This window comes from Arachis hypogaea, chromosome 20, assembly GCF_003086295.3.
Source record: "Arachis hypogaea cultivar Tifrunner chromosome 20, arahy.Tifrunner.gnm2.J5K5, whole genome shotgun sequence".
In the NCBI taxonomy this organism is placed as follows: domain Eukaryota; kingdom Viridiplantae; phylum Streptophyta; class Magnoliopsida; order Fabales; family Fabaceae; genus Arachis; species Arachis hypogaea.
The window spans coordinates 7,053,769-7,065,453 of NC_092055.1; the positions used below are offsets into that span (position 1 = coordinate 7,053,769).

General features: G+C 31.0%; 2 protein-coding genes and 1 non-coding gene across 3 annotated transcripts; all 3 read right to left on the bottom strand.

The window, feature by feature from the left end:
- Positions 1-3,758: 3,758 nt before the first annotated feature.
- LOC112783189 (protein TUNICAMYCIN INDUCED 1) lies at positions 3,759-5,967 on the bottom strand. Its single transcript, XM_025825997.3, has 3 exons — positions 5,610-5,967; positions 5,167-5,505; positions 3,759-4,743 (listed from the first exon to the last, which is right to left on the bottom strand). The coding sequence occupies exons 1-3, from the start codon at positions 5,730-5,732 to the stop codon at positions 3,919-3,921; spliced, it is 1,287 nt and encodes a 428-aa protein (XP_025681782.1). The 5' UTR covers positions 5,733-5,967; the 3' UTR covers positions 3,759-3,918.
- Positions 5,968-6,193: 226 nt separating this feature from the next.
- On the bottom strand, positions 6,194-6,267 carry TRNAV-AAC (transfer RNA valine (anticodon AAC)). Its single transcript has one exon. It is a non-coding gene; the product is annotated as a tRNA-Val (tRNA).
- Positions 6,268-7,954: 1,687 nt separating this feature from the next.
- On the bottom strand, positions 7,955-11,241 carry LOC112784959 (uncharacterized). The gene is made up of 5 exons (XM_025828345.3): positions 10,922-11,241; positions 10,792-10,837; positions 10,084-10,695; positions 9,126-9,482; positions 7,955-8,550 (listed from the first exon to the last, which is right to left on the bottom strand). Exons 2-5 carry the CDS (start codon positions 10,810-10,812, stop codon positions 8,476-8,478), a joined length of 1,065 nt encoding a protein of 354 aa, XP_025684130.1. The 5' UTR covers positions 10,813-10,837; positions 10,922-11,241; the 3' UTR covers positions 7,955-8,475.
- Between the last annotated feature and the right edge of the window lie 444 nt (positions 11,242-11,685).

The following is an 11,685-nucleotide window of genomic DNA, read 5'->3' on the forward strand; positions in this document are numbered from 1 at the left end:
CCAAACTTAAGAGACCAATTTAATACTTTAATAATAAGCGCAATTAATAAGTTACAAATTATTTAGAGTTTAATTTTTATTTTAATTGTGATGCGTAATAAAATAAAATTTATATGTAAAAAAATAAAAATAGAAACTAAAAATTTATTACATGAAGTATTATAAAAAAAAATTAAAGAATTATATGTCTTTTATTTACTCATCAAAATATTAACCATTTTAAATTGTCAACAAGAAATAACTATCAATTAGAATATTATCATCTACATGACAAAATGATCAATTTAATTTACAACCATGTAATTATTATGGAAGCAGAAATGTCAAAATGTTGAAAGACATGTTTATCTAACTTACACTATTCGGTGATGACTTAATATAGAACGCAGTTTTTTCTTCGTGTAGTCATATCTTTATTTTGAAGTGAGCTTGGGCAGCATAACAAGTAAGATCATAATAATGATCTGTTTGACGCCCATACATGCATTAAAGGAGAATTAGGTTAGATAGATAATGCATCTATCTGTTCTCTCTAGCTTTAGATCAATGATTAAATTAAGAAAAAGTAGAGGTAGACAATGAAAATACTAAATAATGTGAATAATAGATATATTAGATGTTTATTTTATTAAGTGTGTAAATATTTATTCTAATATTAAAATTTAGATGAATAATTTAAGTATAGTGTGTTTTTATTAAACACTATGAATTAATGGAAGGAGCAATATAAAATTACAATGGCAAAGTAAAAAACCTTATCATCTTACAATATACAATAATTTTTCATATCTAAAAGACTTAAAGAGACCAGAAAAACCATTATGTAGAATTTGCGTTGATGGAATCTTTTTCTTTATAATTTACACGTCATTTTTGGACAGAAATACACCAAATTTCCAACAAGTATTGTCTAGACACATGCATGCCATCTTTGAATTCTTCTGGCAGTTTAATTTAAGAAATTATAACCTCTTTTGAACAATCATCTAATATATATACAAAATTATAACTTTTTTTTTTTTAATGTATACGTAATACTTTTTTATTTTTGAAAATTGAAAACAAAACTATATTATTTTTAAATTTGATTAAAATTTTAAAATTATTAACTTTTAAACGTAAGCCATTACCTCTCTCTTTTTCCTTTCCATTCTTATCCTTATTTAATACTAATATTGAAAGTAGACGATATATAATTCTTAAAAAAAATGTGTCGGCAGACTATGATAAGAAAGAGAGGGAAGTGTGGTAGCATAGTGTAAGGTATTTCTGGTTACCCAATACTTTATTAAAGATTTCTAGTTTAATATATTTTAAAGAGGAGTGTTAGGAAGTAGTAACTTTTGTGTTTTATAACCATCAATTGGTCATTAATAGTATTTTTAATTGTGTGAGATTATATCCAATAATAGGAGATCACTCAATTTTCTTTTAATAGTTAAATACTGGCCACAAAATACAAAAGGTGTTGGTCCCCTAGATTTTCTCTATTTTAAATTCAATGATTTTCATATTAATAATTTATTAAGAATTATATATTCACATATAGTGGGCTTTGTGATATTTATGTTAAAACATAACATTTCAATATTACACATTTTGGCAAATACAAGTGAGATTAAAGATTGGTGACACTAGTTATTTTCATATATAAAGTTAATAGTTAGTAATTGTTAAATAATAATTTAATTAAATTTATTAAATTATTTAATAATTTTTAACTATTAATAATTACATATGAGTTTTTATACGGAATAGAAGTCAGAATAAGATGAAAATCTAAAAGAGAAATTCTTCTACCTCAATATGATCACTTTACATCTTCACTTCACACTCAAATTTTTTAAAAATACTCAAAAAAAATTTTATTTATAAAAAAAAGTAGCTACAAAATTTAGAGATTTTTATACTTCTTAAATTTAAAACTGTAAATCATAAATTCACTAAAATAAAAAAAGACTAAATTATAAATAACCTAAAACAAACAAAATAAAATAAAATAAATCTTAAAATAAATACTAATAAAATTATGCATATTTAATTTAATTTAACTAACAAAAATATTTAATATAACTTATAAATAATAAATGTTTGATTTTCTATAATCATTAACTATTATCTTAACTAATTTTTAATGTATCTTCAAAATAAATAATTTAATCTTATTTAAAAAATCTTCTTTCATTCTCTTAATTATTACTTTTAGAATTAGATCAATTGACATATATATATATATATGGGGTTTATCCAAAAAATTCGTATCAGTTCCCATCTTAAAGATTTTGTATTTGAGTTGATGCTTGTTAGTGGGTTGGTGTTATTAGTTTGATGGTGATCCAATTGGGTGTTTCACCGCGATCATCAATGATGATTCGATTATGATATGTGACGACTCACTTGGAATTTTCTTTATCATAAGTCATTCGTTGCATCATAGCCGGACATTAATATATTCACACCATAGTCAAATATTGCCAAGGTTGTGGTCCCATTGACCCAACTAAACCCATTGCCGGTCTTTCATATACTTATTTATTCTTGTGTTAAAATAATATTATTTGAACATTCAAATTAATATATGACATTTAACAAAATTTAAGAGTGAAAAAAAGAGTTTGAATGTATAAAAATAAGATAAATCAAATCATCCTTAAACACTCTTTATTAATTAAAAAATATTACATTCTTTATTAATTCAATAAATTTTATTATTTATTTATTATATTCTATATCAATAATTTAAATTTAGAGTTAAATTTAAATTTTAAAATATAGAATTTTTTTTTTCTTTAATAACAAAGTTATTTTCAGATATCACTGCACTCTCATTATTGTTTCTACTAAATCGCATTAACATTCACCAAGACTAAAATTAAATAGTAATTTAGAAGGTATTAACACATTTTCAATATTTTAATTTTAAAATATTTTCCTCCTTAGACAGATTCACACTGTCGGTTTGTTTTGCCAACCAATATGGAGACACACACGGAGACATAAAGCCCAATTTTTGAAGCAGTCCAAAGAAGTAACAAAACACAGCTCAGTAGAACCATATTCAATAATGCAAGCCCATACTCAGTAGATGGTGTTAGCTTAGAGAGATTAAGGGGGTGTTCACAAGTCCAAAAAAAAAAGGGGGGGGGGTGTTCTACACTTTGATTGTTTGCAATTGCATTGAAAGTTGATTAGCACCTACATGGCTACATTTTTTTTTTGGTTGCCCACGGTATCCTCCAACCCGACAGGCCAAGGACTAATCCGTCGCGGATCGGAGCTCCATTTAAGGGTCTGCCACTAGCCAATGGGTTGCTGCATGTACAAGGCGGGAATAATGGCCGGTGAAAATTTTAAGAGAATTTGATACCACACAAAATTAAAGTTTGTCAACATTTTACTCATAGAAATGGAAGCTTATAGGAAAACATTTCCGGTTATCCAAACTTGAGCTTCTATGATTTCCAATGAATGCTGCTTGCTCAAAATAGAGTTAAAAGAGGTAATAATTTTCAACAAAATTAGGTGGCAAAACAATTGATCAACAATAAATTGGAAGAACAAAGTTGTGAGTGATAGGGCAAAAAGTAGTGCCGGAGATGGACAAAACATGATGTATTGACATAACACATAAAATGAAGGGAAAATGATGAAGGATTTTGCATGAAAAGAGTGGATCAGTTGCAATGTTTGTTCTATTAAGTAATAATGTAAATACCATGGGGGAAGTGCTATTCTAAGAAGCAATCACGGAAGGCAGATAAAAGAATAAAACAATTTATTTTCATTCCTCATCATTTTTACAACTTCCTTAACTATTATGTATATTATCAAAAGTGATACAAGGATCTCTTCTCTCTTCTACAATCCCCCTGGGTAATGTACACAAAATCACACTCCTTTTATCCTTCCACCCACAAATTACAAGGCGAAGGGATCCGGAGCAGGCTGAACTATTGGCATCTTTGACATGGTTACATTGCCCGTGAGTAGATTTGGCGCCACAGTATCCTCCACGATAACAGGAGTTACCGGCAAAATTCTCTCTGGTATGACTTTGTCGCCATCAACCTTAGCCAACACCTCGAAGTGCATTTTCACAGTCTCAGGCTTAGTCCTCCACTCAGGGTAACCCTGTAAACTAAACCCATCTCCTTCCTTTAGCTTCTTCTCAGCCTGAAAGCCTATCTTTACAAATGTCTGAGCTGAAACATCAGCCTTCAACAATTTGAAGGAGCCCTTCTTGTTAGCCTTAGGACCCAGCACAGAGGCCAACAGTTTCTCAAAGCCCAACAAGTTGGCGTTTGATCCATTCAGGGAAGTGAGAGGCCATAGTGTCCTAAACTGAGTTGGAGTAAGTAGTGTCTGGGCTTCACCATGGAGATCAATAGTAGGCAGGGCATCAATTGCTTTGTTGTTTGATGGGGATGATAACTCCACAAGACCAGGTGCAAGACGTTTGAGCTTCAACCTGTTGTTGGGAGAGTCTGACGTTGAGGACGGGGCCGCAAGTGATGTAGGACCAACAATGCGGAGAGAGAGGAGGGGTGTGTCCTGGGTACGAGAGGCATGTCGAAGATGCTCAGCCAAGGTGAGAAGGCCAGCAGCAAATCCGTTCTGCGATTGGTTTAAGGGGAGGGGAAGATCAAGAGGCTGCCTTAGACTAACTGACCTTGCACCCTTGACAGTAACCACAGCACCTTCAGCCAATATCACTTTTTTTAACACCCCAGCATCTACATCATGCTGCAAAACAAAACAAAATCAATATCTTGTTAGCATGGAACACAAACCAATTTCACATTGTCCAAATTCAACCTCAAAAGACAAGACATACTGCATGGGTTAGCTATGAGATAATGCCACAGCATCTAATTATAAGTTCATCACCTATATTAATTTTTATAGAGCCATAGACCATTCACCATTTCACCAAAATAAAGGATACCAAATTACCAACACTACAACTCTTAAAACTCTAACAATGTGATGGAAATTGATCACAATGATAAGATAGCTTAATGAAAACATTAGTACTTCTAAATTTTGAGTTTTAAAACTAGTTAGCTTTGAACTAGCCACTGTAACCGCAACCATTTTCACATACGATATTATTAGAAACCTTAAATACCAAAAATGATGATGATTGAAATAAGGAAACTTGCTTACAGGGAGAGAGATCCTCATGTCCTTAGCATCCTGAATCCACAGCTCCATGGGACCAGCGAGCTGGAATGGAGCCAAAACCGGCAACCCATGACCCGAATCCCTCTTCTGAACCAATCCGTTTTGATGACCCGGTTCATCGACCCGGAAAATTGGAAGATCCACGTAGTCCCATCGGTTTACATCTTCAAGGAGCTTGAAAGGTATCACCTTCTGACCAATCTCAACATCGAATTCGTAAGCCACCGAATGCCCAACCTGAGCTTCCCTTGGATCAAACCCAGTTATCTTGAAATCTTCAGCTGTAAATCCTAACCCTTTCACAATCGTTTCCTTCAAATCCTACATAATCAAAAACAATATTTTACTTTAAAAAAATAGCAATATCCAGAATCTGGAAATAATGACAACCTAAGGTATATACGAAGAAAAAAAAATTATCTTACAGAAATCGCCTTAGGGTATGGAGTGGTGGATTCAGGAGCGGAAAACAAAGCGGAAGCGAATTGAGAATGGAGGAGAAGAATTGCGAGAGGAAGGATCCGAAGGCGAAGAAAAAGCGAAGCCATTTCCAATGGCGTATGACGAAATTGGGAACCCTAGTTAGAATTGATTGTTGAATGCCTGATGAAATTGATTATAAATTATTTTTTGTTTTGGGGGTTTGATTACAAATAGATTAGATAGAGACGTGAGTTGGATGAAGATGGAGGGTTATTTTGGGAATGGAAAATGGTAGATGATTCTAGGAATGATGACGTGGACCAATTAGATGGTAGTAACTGATTTTAGAAGAATGTGATTGGATGGAATTCGTGGAGGTACGTTAATAATAACATTTATTTATTATTAAAAAAAAGGAAAAACTGATTTTAACTTTTTGGAAGAATCGGCGTTGATTCAGGACAGGTAATACAGTTGGTCTTCGAATTACGCGGCTTGCCGTGATTAGCAGCAAACGACGACGTTTTATTGCTTTTTTTTTTCCCATATGTTTAAGAAATAAAAAATTGGGAAGAGATAAAATAAGTGGCGTCGCCCGGACTCGAACCGGAGACTTTCAGTGTGTTAGACTAACGTGATAACCAACTACACCACAACACCTTTGTTGACATTTAAATGGATTATTATATAAAAATAAATGAGAATGGCAACACCAATCTTTCAACTATTTTTTGTGGTTAATATCCTAGAAGAATTTTGCACTCGCAAAACTATAGTAAAACAAATTTATTAATGTGAGAAAAATAACATAAGCACATGACATAATTTTTGTATTTGATTGAAAGCAAAATTTGATCTTTAGATATGTTTTATATTCTTTTAAAACCATTTTGCCAAAAAATGACAAATGTTTCATCTCTTTAATCATGTTTGAAAAAAAAATTCAAAATTTAATAGTAAAACTTTTTTTTGTTATTGAACCCAATCTTACATTTTGTTTTAAAGAAATGATATGACCATCTTTTTTTGGGGGTCACTCTGTCATCCACTTTATCAAGTTCTATTGTTGTATTGTTTGAACTTTATATTTTAATCAAGTCTGTTGTTTGGTCTTAAAAAATTGTTTGTTGTATGTTAATATTTAATCCTTGGAAGTTTGATGTTAAAAGGAAAAAACAAAGTGACCAAGACTTAGAATTTATTTAGTTTGTATTTTTATCTTCAATATTTTTTGTTTTTAAAATTTTATAAAAAAGAAAACAATGAAAAAGCAAGAAATCATTTTTTTTAATTCTAAAAAGACCATAAAATCGAAAATAAGAAAATTAAATAAACTCAATAATGAAGTAACATATAGAAATAAATAAATTGTACATAATACAAGAAGTAATGTCGTAATAAGATCATGATCTTTTCAGGGAGATTTATATATACAAAAAAAAAAAAATCCCGACAACGATATTTAGTTGAGATTGCAAAAACATAAGATATTAGATACGACATCTAATAAAGACAAAAACCTCAGCAATATTTAAACCGGCTCTGTAAGCTTTTCTGCATTTTGTGTATCCATCTTGTTCTTTTTATATTCTATTGTCCCCGTTATGTCATTGTTACGTGACATTAAGTGCCAATTCCTCTTCCTTTGATACATTTTAATGTACATTATTATAGCTTCCAAGCTAACAACTTTGTGCTAATCTCCCCTAATGATTATTAATTAGTTTCGTTGGTACTATCCTTCTAATTATTATGAGCTTATATGTCATATTCCTTCATTCTCTTACTTTGCACGGTATAGTTCCTTACGAAGGAACTTAGCCAATCCAAAAAATAATTAGTAGTTTAAACGGATAGCCACAAAATCCATTCATTTCAGTAGTAGATTATTGACAAGGATTAAGTGGCTACTTACAAGTTATATTAGTACAAAGATAATAAATAAAAATATTATATAATAATTTAGCCAAACATATTAAATTAGAATTTAATTTTGATACATTTAATTTTCAGTGTAAAATCGTTTTATACTACAACTAATCACATAACATCGTATTAGAAAAAATAACTAAATTTTACATTGATCGCGTGAATAGGCATCCAAAAAATAAAAATATTTGGTAACCAAAGAAAATTAACCAAAACAGTTATAACTTGCCTTATTTAACAATTAACATTCATTAATTGTTGCGACAATTAATAAATGTTAAATAAAGTAAATTCTGATTGTTTCTTTTGTCTCCTTAACATTACTATCCAAAAAAAATAATTGTAATTGTATTGTATAAAGCGTTTTATACTCTGAGTCGGTGTATGAAAATTAAACCCATTAAATTATTTAACAATATATTAAAAAGTGCAAATATTCCATTATATAGTATCGTGAATTGTAAAGCAAAGTCTTACAATAGAAGCAAACTCATATTCACTCAAGGGAACATGATAACAAGTTACTCAACAAAGGCCTGCTTGTCAAAAACATAGGTAAAGTTGAATTGAAACCTTGCAACCTCCTTTGAGGAAAGGAAAAAAAAAAGGCTAACTAACACTTAATTAACAAGCTCAACGTTCACTATTAAATTGGAACAGGTGGGTGATGATGATGATGATAATAACATGGTCAAAGTGTTGACCATGCAAAAAAGAAAAGTAGCTATGGCTAGCTACTGAAAAACCCTCCTGCAAAATGAATGAACTTGAGAGCAAACATACATTTATGTGTGGCTTTTGATGATTATGATGGGAGACATCACAGGCCTTGTAAAAAACACAACTATAACTTATGAAGAACATGATCGACTTCTATGTATATAAAAAGAGCCTATATGATGAACTGAATGATAATGTGAAACGAACTACTTAGCTTCTTCACATGAAAGTTGAAAACGCTAAACGTAGATTCTTAACAAGTTCCTTCACTGTCATGGAAAATTCCATGTCCATCTGCAAATTCAACAAACAAATTCCCTTATTATTACGATGGACTTAGTTCCTATGCAACTGCTAGTTAGTTCTACATAGACATCTGTATTGTTATCAGACCAAAAAGAACTAGTAATAATGCGTAGTGTTAAAGTTGGTACAACAGGTTTAGAAAAGAAAAGAAGAATAATTAAAAAAAGTATCATATTCTTATTTTTTTCATCTGTAATTACAAAATTTTTACTAATATATAGATCAAGAATACGCTCTTTATAAAATAATATTCTAATAAATTACATTAATTTTTTTCTAATTCTCTTTTGATATTTTTCTGTCCCTAATTATGATATTCTATTACATAGCAATATGAGCTATATTCAAATCATACGTGCAACTTAGCTTAACTGAATAATAATAATAATTTTCATTTTACTCTGGTTGGAATTGGGGCAATATATAATGAATGTAGAAATTAAATTATATGAATGTAGGTATGTATACCAGAACTAAAAATATTTGATAATAAAAAAATAAAAAATAATCAGTTAAAAAATATTAAATAAAATAAATTCTGACTATTTTTTTTATTTCGCTACCTGAGCAATGATGGTTATATCAAGGGCAAAAGTCCCAAATGTTAAGACGCTGCTATTGATGACTTTGAGATGGAGTTTCTCAATTTCAATGATTGTATTTTCTATAACACCCTTTTTCTTCTCGCAGTGAACTCTTACTAGCACATTTCTTTCGCAAAATCTTGCTTCAATTTCGGGTAGCGGCTCAGTCTCTGAAGAGCAAGAGTCTTCATCATCATTACATAACTGAGATTTCTTCACCATTACCACTGATTCCACGGTCTTCTTCTTTTTCTGTTCCTCCTCAAGAGCACTCACTTTCTCTTGCATTTGTTTCAAGTACTTTATAGCATCTCCCAGAACAGAAGCTTTATCCATCTGTGTCATTCTTGTCATTATTAGTCTTAACTTCAAAATATGAGTTCCTTTGAAATATATAGCATGTGAAATGACTCACACAAGCGACACAAATTAGAATATGGTTTGAGATTCAAAAGATATCATACACCCTAAAGCACGTTAGTCTGCATGAATTGAGAAGAATCAATAAACATTTTTAGACGACGAAGACGAAAACAACAACAAAGTCTTATTTCATAAGATGGGTCGACTACATAAATTAAACGACTATCATATATTTATGACATGGACTAAGTCTCTGGAAAAAGAGGAGAGTTGTGTTAATCCCTTGACGTTAAAATTTTGTCGAATCTTTATGACATGGACTAAACATGATATTGTGCTAAACATTTTAAGACACAAGTAGGAAAAATTAGATGTACATGACCATGAGCTTCAAGTCATATTTTCCAATCATTAAGATTAGGAAATACCAAAGAATGATGTCAGAATCTTTTGTTATATTTCCTTAAAAGGGTTGAGAAGAAAGAAGAAACAAGATAGAGAGTTGTGATTTGTGAAAGGCAAAATTAAAACAGTAAACTCTGATCTTCATGAACAAGGGCATAGTTAATGGTACCTTTTTGAGGCCAGGAACAAGGGCAGATAAAGCAATGAAGCGCTGGCTGAGCTTCTCTCTGCGCTTCCTCTCAGCAATGATGTGATCATGAGGTTGATGAGAAGAAAGCTTAGGACGTTGCCCAAAGTTCTTAGCCTCATGGCATGATGATTCTTTGAATAGATAGTTTTCATGATTATGATGATTATTATTATTATTCCCCAACAAGGTTGTTCCTTGAGTATCTATGTTGTTAGGACTACTACTATTCATAATCTCAACCTTAGGCTTCATTACTAACCCCAATTGATGATGATGATGATTTGTGTTGTCAACAAAGGAGAGAATATTATTTGAGCAAGAACCAACAAAGTGTGACTCTGGTGTCTTGTTAATGTGACTACTCCAATTACTAGTGTTGTTACTTCTAAGCTGTTTTGCTGGTCTTTCAATTATAGTAGCAGTAGGTGAAGTAGTAGTTTCCATCATGGAAATCTTGGAGTTCATCAAGTTTGAGTTACAGAATAATGGATTATTCTTTTGCAAGCTATCTCCAAAAACAGCTAAGGTAGTAGCACAAGTATCAATAGAGCTTAAGTGCCAGAGAAAGCTATTAGGATCCTCCATTATACCCTGCATATACATAATATACAATAATGCAAAAAAAAAAATTATAATTGATTTTGATCACATACATGTGCTAAGCTATAGATATGAATATGTTATTACCAATTCAGATGAAATCTCCATAAGATAATTAACTCTTCCTAATATCCTGCAAAATGAAACCATCCAGAATTAAAAGCTGATGAAGTTTGGTACATAAAATTCTTAAAAGAATCATATTATAGAAGCTTACTCATCAAGAGATATATGATATCTTTAATTTCAACTTTGCTGAACACTCCAAAAGCTGCAGATTATAGCCTTGGATTTATATACAAAAATCTTTGCTTGCTATTATTCCTATATGGAACTCACTGTTATGAAAACTTGTGAGAGTTACACTGTGATGCTCACGGGTTTCTGATATGTGAATTTTGGTTAGAACAGAACACAACAATAGAAGAACATTTTATAATTTAGAGCTACCTTTCATGCTGACATATTAATACCTTCATGGCTCCACCACCTCTTTGTTGTTTTGTGGACTTTTTGTGTTGATCTTCACCAACTAGCATTGAAATTTTCATCAAAGGGTTTGCAAAATCATATATAGACAGGACCACTAATCTTGTAGCATTATTAGTATTATTATTATTATATTTATTATGTGTATGTATGTGGTCCCTTGCCACGTCTCATATCAATTTTATTCGTTTGCCAAATGCCTAACTACCATTTTTACTATTTTCCTCATTTATTTTCAAAGGTTACTTTAATTTCCAAGATCCTTCATCTTCTTCTTCATCATCATCAATAATATTCTTATTCTCTTTGGTCAAAGATTATTGAAGATCATAACCAATAAGCAAAAACAACTAGAGCTTAATTAGTGGAACCACATGTGATATTGTGAGTTGATACTTGCCATCATTTGCCACTTGCCATTTGGTAGGTGGTCAATTTTCAAATATGAAACCAAAATTAAAAGTTGGGAATTAAGGTCTTACAAAAATGAGT

What these genes read in the sequence shown, in the direction of transcription:
- LOC112783189 (XM_025825997.3), bottom strand. Translation starts at nt 5,732, where the DNA reads ATGGCTTCGCTTTTTCTTCGCCTTCGGATCCTTCCTCTCGCAATTCTT. An exon ending in CATACCCTAAGGCGATTTCT is followed by an intron (nt 5,506 to 5,609) that starts GTAAGATAATTT and finishes TTGATTATGTAG; the next exon opens with GATTTGAAGGAAACGATTGT. An exon ending in ACATGAGGATCTCTCTCCCT is followed by an intron (nt 4,744 to 5,166) that starts GTAAGCAAGTTT and finishes TTTGTTTTGCAG; the next exon opens with CATGATGTAGATGCTGGGGT.
- LOC112784959 (XM_025828345.3), bottom strand. Translation starts at nt 10,812, where the DNA reads ATGGAGATTTCATCTGAATTG. An exon ending in TTGTTCCTGGCCTCAAAAAG is followed by an intron (nt 9,483 to 10,083) that starts GTACCATTAACT and finishes AGAATGACACAG; the next exon opens with ATGGATAAAGCTTCTGTTCT. An exon ending in ATATAACCATCATTGCTCAG is followed by an intron (nt 8,551 to 9,125) that starts GTAGCGAAATAA and finishes TTGAATTTGCAG; the next exon opens with ATGGACATGGAATTTTCCAT.